This window comes from Halyomorpha halys, unplaced genomic scaffold (assembly GCF_000696795.3).
Source record: "Halyomorpha halys isolate HHAL.00 unplaced genomic scaffold, Hhal_1.1 Scaffold1234.1, whole genome shotgun sequence".
Classification (NCBI taxonomy): Eukaryota; Metazoa; Arthropoda; class Insecta; order Hemiptera; family Pentatomidae; genus Halyomorpha; species Halyomorpha halys.
This window is the reverse complement of record NW_027109882.1, coordinates 556,077-566,512: the sequence shown is the minus strand read 5'-3', so window position 1 is coordinate 566,512 and position 10,436 is coordinate 556,077. Positions and strand designations below refer to the sequence as shown.

At 31.0% G+C, this 10,436-nt stretch overlaps 1 protein-coding gene across 2 annotated transcripts in view; it reads right to left on the bottom strand.

Annotated features, from left to right (window-relative positions):
- The window catches only part of LOC106688924 (protein takeout), a 42,648-nt gene that overhangs the window by 12,563 nt on the left and 19,649 nt on the right, over positions 1-10,436 (bottom strand). Inside the window, exon 1 of one of the 2 annotated variants that reach the window (XM_014433623.3) lies at positions 5,843-5,975. The exons of the other annotated variant lie outside the window; for it this stretch is intronic. Within the exon in view, the coding sequence (XP_014289109.1) occupies positions 5,843-5,909 (67 nt within the window). The 5' untranslated portion in view covers positions 5,910-5,975. Of the gene's footprint in view, positions 1-5,842; positions 5,976-10,436 lie in introns of those variants that run through there. 2 annotated transcript variants of the gene reach the window in all.

Below are 10,436 nucleotides of genomic sequence, written 5' to 3'. Positions count from 1 at the left end.
AGGCACCCGAGCAGTATTGTTTCTTTTCAAGATTTTCCAATAGAAACTACCAAAAATATTAGAGGCGTCCAACTGTTTGTGGAAAATCAAATTTTCAACTATTATTTGACACCATAAACCGAAATTTAACTACAAAACTTCTTGATACTTAAAGTAACATGTAGAGATGTGGTGAAAAATTGCAGCCTTTAGATTTAACTTTTTTTCCACTCCGAAATAAAATAAGAACCTTCTTCAAAATACTCCGGATATAGTAAACTTGATACATGTGTGCCTTATATTTATTTTGATATGAAAACTATTTAATTAAGGTGGCATTATATAAATGCAGTTATTTCTAAAGCAGCTAATGAAATTCATCCAAAAATTGCAGAATCAAGATGCTATGCCTTAGTACAGAATTGAAGGTAACAATTAAGGACTAAACATTTAAAGTATGCAGAAATTTGGCCAAAAAGCATAGCTTAGAGGGGTAAAGGAAATTGATTGTTCTGGGCATAATAATATAGCAAGGAAAAGAACAGAACAATTAATAGCTTTAAGAGTGAATCGAGAAACCAAACAAAACAGTATTTTAAGACATTGGAACAGGAATTTAAGACGAATGAAAAAGACATTTCTGGAGGCTTTGATCTAATTGGGAAATGTTGATCGTGACCAATATGTGTCCTTTATAAAGCTAGTAGCAGGAAGAAACTATATGGGAGGACAAACGTTATTCTGGCTTATATAAAAGATGCAAACTTGGAGACTGCAGAGGATATCCAAAAATTAACATCGCGAATTTGGAATGGAGAAGTAAGCCCTGGTTAACGGTTCAAGGATAAAACAGTGTCAATATTTAAAAGAAATGGGGACATCATGTAATGCTACGATCACAGAGGAATCATGTTACCTATAAGGTCAGAAGACAATATTGAGTAAAATGATTTCTTAGCAATTCTGTTTAACATTGTGCCATATGTAGAAAGAAAACTTGAAGAATACCACAGAGGTATGGACGCAACTGATCTACTATGGCGATCAGATCATTTCTGCTCATATAAAAACATGTTTTACATCACCTCTTCGTTCCGTAATAGTGTAAGACATGGTAAAGGGAGCTTTTGATCTCAGCAGCACATCATTAGGGAATACTAAAAATAGAGCAGATTTAGGATTAGCACCCAAAACAACACGATTTCTAAAAAATATTATTGCAAACTAATTTAGCATTTCCCTTCAGTTGAGATTTGAAGTGAACCTATTGCGCCTTGCTATTGTGAGATTTTTTTTTAGATGAGTATACAAAAATTATCTCCAAAAGTGCCATCGAGTTATTCCTCACATTGAGTGAGTAAGGCCGATCAACACACCAAATATCTCAACGCTAACATCTACTGTGGAGTAATAGAACAAGTTGGACCAAGACGCCATTAACCACTTGATTTTGTGTAAACCAGAACGTGTCCAGGCCTCAATTAGAGGAAGAAGCAATAAACAAGTGCTTTAATTTTTAAAATTTTAAAAAGTTTTTTTTTCCATTTTGTGATTTATAAATGAAAAAAACCCATTTTTGTAAAATATGGGAATTAATTTTTGTGAAATAAATAATATTTTTAAGTATGTATTTAATTGTAAATTATGTTATAATAAAAAAAAAATGGGTGAATTAGGGGGGTCTTGGAGAGTTAGGAGGGTCTGCTTGGATTTCTAGAGAGTTTATTTCATTTTAGAAAACAAAACTGAGGTATATTAAAAGATAACTGTTTGTTAAGGAAACGATGGGGAAGCAAGGAAGCATGACTCACCAAGTTTTTTCATTATTTTATTATAATTATATATATGAATGATTTATATATAATTTAAATATAATTACCACATATTACTGTTCTGAATTAGATGCTCCTGTTCATTGTAATAAACGTACCTTTAACACATTTGTGTATATATAGGCTTGATCATGGTGTATATTTAATCACCCATTAATTTTTTTACCCGATAGAACTGCGCTAAAACAAAGTTTACTGAGTAGAATACAAGCAACTGAAACAGTGTTTGATCCAGTAGATGAAATTTTACAAACAAATTGAAAATAACACCAAATCCGCAAATGAATCCGACGAGATTTCGAATGTTGTGGTCTAAGTACTTTGATAAAATTTCCAACTCCATTTCTGAATCACATTGATAATTAAGAATATAGACTAGAACTAATGGAAAATTTTGGTTTTAATTCGAGTTTCGTAGCTTTATCATTAAATGATTTATTTAATTAAACGTTGATAATTTTCCAACTTCTTATTAATTTAAAAATATCAATGGTAGTTATTTTTTAATATCAACGTAAATAAATTATAGCAGTCATGAATCTCATTGAACCTAATCATGCTGAAAGTAACAATCATCTAACAATTATTGATTATTGTGTGAAACAAATAGTTATATTAACTCAGTAATTCCCAAGAATTTATGAAGTCTAAGGAATATTTGCAGGAACATTTCTGGAAATGTTTTCTCGAGGGTACGTTCTAGTGAATTTTACATCAATAAGTCTAATGCCCGCTCCATTCTAGCACCCTTCTGTCTCAACACGGCGGCACACGCACTATATCTCTCATAGTACAAGAGCCGAGAAGAAAAAAAGGCAGTTATTTCACCCCAATTTTTGATTACTTTAATGAAAACTATGTATAATTACTAGTCAAAATTGACGAGTCTGCCAAGTATAGGTAGAGGGAATAAAAATTGGCGACTGTTTCAAAACATTAATTTTTCATTCGAAGTTCTATATCCAAAAAACTATCAATAACACTAGAAAATCTAAGAGAACATTATTTAAAGAAGAGTAAATTTGCTGAGATATTAGCCCAAAAAGAGCTATTTGCGCCCATAGTTCACGATATATAACTTTTTAAAAATAAAAATTTCTTAAAAATCTTCTGAAAGATTGAAGTTGTTAGCTAATTTATTTTGAGAAATCTATATCTCAGGATCTATGATACGTACAGATGTCTATTAGCACTCAAATTAAAGCTAGTTTAATGGACTATAAATAAGGTTATGACCTTTACCTTTGTAGAAATAGTAGTTTTCATGATATTTGCTAAAATAAATTGATTTATAGTTGTTCGGACAAAAAGTTTGATTTATGAAAAACTTCATTTCAAAAACCGTTGGACGTACAGATGTTTGACAGCACTCAAATTAAAGCTAGTTACATTTACTACAAAATAGTTAATTATGTTTATCTTTGTAGGAGTAGTAGTTTTTATGATATTTGTCAAAATAAACTCACAAAATGTTAATATATAGTTGTACATATAAAATGTTGAATTTTTGAAAAATATATCTCTAGATCCATAAGTCGCAGATATGTCTGCCAACACTCAAAATAAAGGAAATGTAACTCTGTATAAAGTAGTTTATGACACTTATCTTCATAGGAGTAGTAGTTTTTATGATATTCACATATGGATATAAATTTGGCAAATGAAAATTGGTCCGAACAACTATAAATCAATTTATTTTAGTATATTTCATGAAAACCACTTCTCCTACGTAAATAAACGCAATAGGCTACTTTATAGCTCATTAAACTAGGTTTAATTTGAGTGGTAATAGACATCTGTACGTCAAATGGTTTTTGGAGATGAAGATTTTTCAAAATAAATTCACTAACTACTGATCTTTCAGTTTGTCCCATACAACATTTTTATGAAATGCTGCTTTTAAATATCTCTATTAGGGCTCATATTTTAGCAAATTTGCTCATCTTTAAATGACGTTTTCTTAGCTTTTCTTGTGTTGTTCCTACATTTTAAGATATAGAGCTCCGAATGAAAAATTAATTTTTTTTATCGCTTTCAAAGAGCCGACATTTTTTATTCCTCCTACCTATACTTAGGAGACTCATCAATTTTGACTAGTACTTATATATAGTTTTCATTAAAGTAATAAAAAATTGGGGTGAGATAACTGCCTTTTTTCTCCTCTTGGGCTCTTGTACTGTCAGAAACATTCCACTTTCTGGGGACTACTAATGCGCTGACTAACTGATCCTGTAGCTTCTCCTTCTCAGGACCTTTCAGTAAAGATCCTGAGAACTTATCCTCCATCATGCATCACGTTTCCTTTCCCAGATCCTCTCCTAGAGCAGTTTTAGATAAACAGTCAGCAGGATCGTATTTCACATATACTGTGCGTTTAGTACCGTTACTATTTTTGATGCCCTAAATGGCAAACAAATTTTTTTTCAATTTAAATAATCAGGAAGATGGAAGATGGAATAGACTGTGTGTCATATTGTTTGTAATAACGATGATAATATTCATGCTATTGAATTTTCGGATGATCCTGACACAGTGTTGATAATGTTGAAATTAACGTCAATGATGAGTCTGTGAGGATGGTATTCAAGGTTCTAATGATGAAAATGGTTTTGATGACGCCTTTTTTATTAATAAGTAGAATAATAAATTACATAGTATGGCACAAATTAACTTTACATTGAAATCTGATAACAAATATTTTTCTTTGGAAATGACGGAACACGATGGAAAAGAAAACCACCTTCCAAAAAACTCCCAAACTAGGTCCCATAATTTACTCATGCATTTACCCGGTGTTAAAGATTTAGCGAAAAATCGCTAAACGCCAATAGAATGTTGGAAATACTTTCGCAATAAACAAATTTGAAGTTTAATTGTTAAACATACAAATGAATATATTGGCACAATAAAAGAAAAAATCAGCCGTGAGAGGGATACAAAATCAACTACTGTATCGGAAATCAAAGCATTCATGGGATTGTTATATTTTTCTGGCCTTTATTGAAGTGGGAGGCCAAATAGTTTTAGATGTAATTGAAAAAATTTTCACCTCAACCAAAATCTTCTCAAAAAACCGAAGAAATTGTTGCCGATGAAAAAGGAAACTTTGTTCTCGATGCCTTTCAGAAAAGAGGACAAACTTACTCAATATTCATGCAAAAAGTAAAATAGTAAAAATACCCTATATGCGTGGAACATTCAAATTTTATTTGTAAGGAATGTACCACAAACTAATAATAATTATCTTCAATAACAATAATATAAAACGTTTTATATACTTTTTTTAAAAATTATTTAACCTGTATTGCTTAATTTTTTTGTATATTTAAACTTTTTTAATATTTTGTATATAGCACTTGAAAACATAAAGCACATCGAAAATGGCAAATATTTCACATTTCAATGTTAAACAGCCAACTTTTTAGATAAGACTTCTTTTTTAAAATTTAATTCTAAATTCATCTACAATACTTAAAATTAAACACATATTTTGGAAATTTGAAATTTAACAAAATAGGTATTTACAATTATTTTGCCTCTAAAAGGAACTACCGTCTATTCTGACAGCTACACTCTTATCACCAACCAATCCCTTCTGAATCTCCCAATCACTATGTAAAGCTAAATTAGTTCTCTAATTAGCTAAATCAGAGAGCTATAATGTCTATTGGGAAATGAGGAGCTGAGCTTTAAATCTTCAGGGAATTTTCAAATTCTTTTCAGTTCATTCTGACTACGTTCTAATTACTTGTTGTATTTTTAAATTTTTTTTTAAAAATAAAATTGTTCCGCAAGATCTCTATATCTATTTTTAAGAAAAAATATATATATATTTTTCAAAATAAATATGCCTTTAAGGGTACACCGGCTTTAATTTAAATGTCTATCATAGCCTATTATCCTAATTTATTACTGTTAGTTATTTGAGATTTTTTTAAGAGACGATGGTACCAAAATCTTCCGCTATATGTCTTTCCTTCATTTCTGCAAGTCATCTAAATATATAATCTTTCTAAAGAGAAGTAACTCACGAATTGCGGCTGATGAACTATGGAGCTGACCAGCAAGGAAGAGCAAACTACTTAATCTCAGCAGCATGTCGAAGTCCTTTTCTCACTGCGCACTCACCAGGAACTATACATTACCATCGAAGCAGCACTGCCTATATTGGATGAGGTAGCTAACCTTGAAGGGTGCAACCAATCCTGGATCGGTTTCCGAATGGGTACAATAAGAGGTGGTAGGAGGAGAGGCAAGCAATTCGATATCATAAGCATACGTTTATATTACAAAAACCATCTTTAACAATTTATTGTTAAGGGCGAAAAAAAAAATTTCTTAAGTGGTTATTGCCCGTGACTGACAAAAAAAATAGTTCATAGCCTTGGAAATAATAAAACATGACGGAGACGCATCATTATAAATACATAATTTTATGTATACATATAAATGTATCAAGGACTGTACCTGGCCAAAATACTACGTTCTAAATTAAAAGATGATGATACAAAATTTCTCATTTAACTTATAAAACTTTAGGTTTCATAAATCGCAAAACTAATTTAAAATCCTTCAAAAATTTGTTAAGAAAATAACATAAATGTTATATGTTACACACACTAAAGAAAATCACATTTCATTGCTCCAATTAAAATCAAACTAATCCACAGCTGCAGTCTCTTTCCCCGACTTCAAATGTAGAAAACAGACCTGAAAGCTGACTTCGGTTCTAGCATAAGTGGTTGTAATACTAAAGCTGATAAGAGTAATTTATATAATTTTAATTATGGAGGTTCTTTTGCTGTAGGAAATAGAGTAAAATATTTTACAGAATATTCCTGTTGGATGCAAATTTTAGGAATATTTTTGGTAACGGCCTTGTAGTAGCGTTACGTAGACGATATATTAATCAGTTACAAATGTATTAATATTTTAATACCACTTAATTTTATAAAATGAATGATTTCAAAGGTGTACGAAATTTAAATTAAACCTTATATTATTTTCGATTATTATCGATAAATGTTTCATGACTTTAATAGTTTTCTCATAGTTTACCCTTCAGATTTAAAAAAACCAAAACATAGTTTGGAAATAAACTACAAGCTTGTACGAAGACAAGTATCTATTTAAAGATGCTTTTGAACCTAGTACTTTAAACTGTTGTCTCAACATTCAGAATAACGAACTTATTTAATGCTAAAAAGCGATCGATATACAATAAAAAAATATTAAAAACAAAAAATAATTAAAAAATAAAGCAGCTGCCTCTTAATCTTCTGCAGCACCGTGGAGATCATCTTTAAATCACACAGGCGTCTGATTTTGATAGCACTATGAATGATATTGATTCATCTTTGTACCAATATAGTAACTATATTGTGGTGAGTGATTTCTATTGTTTTCTTTTAGTTTACTGAAAAAGGGTCTGACACATATAACCGACTATCCGTTCAAGCTTACTCTCCCATTTGAAATGTCCGGTTAGAAAGAAATTTTTGATGAAGAAAACGTATTTTTTATACAATTCGCGAGCAATTTTTGCGAAATTAGATGCTAAAGGTTTTTTGGATGATTTTAGCGATATCAACAGTACTTTTGTTCGGGAGGAGGATTCAAAATCTGAACTCAGTTAAGAATCCAGTGATGATGATGAGTGAGCCATAACCATTGCCCAAGAATCAATAATATACAATACAAATAAATAAAAAAAAATAAAGTAGTTAGTTTCTTCTATTCTTTCTCATCCTCCTTAACTGCCTTTCAGCGTGGAGGAGCCTCTAACCACTTGGTCCACACATCAGGGTCTCTGGCTAGGATCTTCATCTGAGCCAGTGGTTTTCCTCTTTCCAGACATAGTCGTTGGGTATGATCCATATAGCTCCTGCTAGATCTGCCTCGTGGTCTTCTACCGTCAACCTCACCTCCATTCTTGGGACTCTGTCATCCATCATTCTACAGACGTATCCATACCAACGGAGCTGTCGGTGTTCTATCACTGATTTCACTGAGGGGATCTGAAGTTCTCTTATTCCTTATCTTCTAGTTTTGTCCAATAGTTAGTTCCTTGATTTGGCAAAAGAATCCCGTTCCGCAAAGGGTGTAGGACAACACCTTCCTGGCATCAAAGGCCCAACAAGATTTGAACCGACAGTGATAAAATTTGGTGCAGTTTTATTAGCGGTTTTTTGATTCAGAAAATTGTCGACTGAAGCATCACATACATTTACAGAATAAAAGATAATTTTTCTCATCCTAGGAACGCAAAGCACACTAATGAAAATGAGATCAAAGCATTAATAGATCTTTTGTAACTTACTGGCATTTACCATGGTAATAGGCTGCGAGGAAGTGAGTTTTGGAAATTGGACGAATTTAAATACGTCATGACCTACAAATTAAATAAATATACTATGAAGTATATTGGCTTTAACGATACTGGACCCAAAGAGAACGAAAAAATACCGATCGTTTGGCCCTCAAAGTCAACAAAACATATTTGTGTGAACTTTATCGTTATCTGTTATCATCCTTCATCCGAAGGTTTGCGTTTTCTCAAGTAAAAGGCCTAAAATCTATGTTGAGTATGAGGCACAAGCGTGCAATCAATGTTGATCTGAAGGCACGATCACTGGAAGGTTAAATATGTCTGAGTGAGGGGACTAGATTTTCAAATAATCCCACATTTGCTTAAAATTCTGGTAGTTCATGCCATTGGTCTATTGTTTTGCTTGAAATAAACAACCTGGACAAAATATTTGGAATCAACTACTGTTTTTTAAAAGAGGACATTAATTTTGATCTTCCGATTATTCCGTACTTTGACACCTCATTTTATAAAACAATCTTTGTTGATTTATATTTCAATCATCCGTTATATCAAACAGAATATACAATCTGATTATTTTGTTTGAGGCATTTGTCAAGGTTTTTTTCAAATCTCTTCAAACTAACCTTGCGTTAAATTGAAATTGAAAACTTTAATGAGATCTCGTGGTCTATGTTTGTTTAATATCAAAGCATCAGCTCTTCTATTTTAGAGTTACTCAGCACGGTGTTGTTACCTCTGTTAAAAGAATAAGAAATCTTTGACAGCTCAAATTATTGCGAAACGATCAGAAGTCTTTGAGTAGCCCAGGAAAATACTTCAGGAAGTCAAACCTCGTAAAAACAGAATATTCTAAAACCATTTAGCGCTTATTCAATGAAAGCTCTTATATAAAATCAATGGATGCGCAATCTAATACTGAATAAACGTTCAACGCCATGCCATTAGAAAGTTGTTATTTTTAGTGAATATTCCATTTATTAGGTCATTGACCTCCTAGGATTTTTTCACATCGTAATTATTCTTAGAACTTAAATTGTTAAGTACGGATTAAGATATTAAAATAATGTTTTTGATACGTCGAAGCGGGGCATTTTTGCGTGAGCTTTAAGCAGTCTATGAATTCTAAGATGGCTATACTTCGGATTTAACAATTTTGTTTTCTTTGTCTTATTTATGTGATCCTCCCTCATTTGTATATTGTTTTGAGTAGTTTATTTATTATTTATTAATTTTCAACTGTTTTGAAAATAGTTTTGGACGGTTTGTGGCCGATTATCTAACAATACAAAAATACTCTAACAATGTCCTTAACTTTATTTCATTTTCAACTTTTTTCTTAATTTAATTTATTATTAAGTCTATTAAATTGTTTAGTATTTGTTAATTCTATATGGAGTTTTTATTTATACGAAGTACACATGTACTACTTCTGATGTTAAGGCTATTATTTGTCTTTACGTTTTTATTGATCTCTTTTTTTATTTAAGGTTTGTGTTTATCCGCGATTAATTTATTATTTTATATCATTCTGCTCCAGTTATTGAGTTTAATATTTATTTGGTTTTGTCTTGTGGTACAATATTATGAAATTGTCACCCTAATAATTTATGGTGTTCGTTGCTGTTAGGAGTGTGGTGTTAAAACTGACAAAGAAAATTCAGACCTATCATTAGAGGATTATGTATCATTTATATGGAGGGATATATCATTGATGGAATCACGGAGAGACTATACAAATATCTTAATTCGTCCCTTAACGATGTAAATGTACGATGTGATAAATTCCTATGAGGTCAAAAAAAAAAATAATGCAAACTATAAATAACTATTTTCAAAGGATTTGTTCCTATTAGTAAATTGAGACATGAAGCTCCAAAGAAAAAAAAAAAACGATGATCAGTTTACTTTATATATTATGTTTAAGAAAATAATGTTTTTAATAGTAAAGTTAATAAACCCTACACTACAGTAGCTTTACCTAGGGAATAAGTGACATCCAAGAAAGCAAGGTGTACAAAACTATGATAAAGCAGAAACATGAAGATACTGTAGATAAAAAAAAATATGAACTGGAAAATTATAAAACGATAACTTAGCAACAGGATTCATTATATTGAAAAATTAATGCTACTGTTTCCTTATTAATTAACTATTCTGAATTAATAATTAATATTTAATATTAAATAAATTAAATCATTAATTATAATTTATGGATTAAATATCCTTATTTAATATTTTCAGTTCTTTATTCTCAAATAACGAGCTATACATATATCTAACGTAATTTACATACA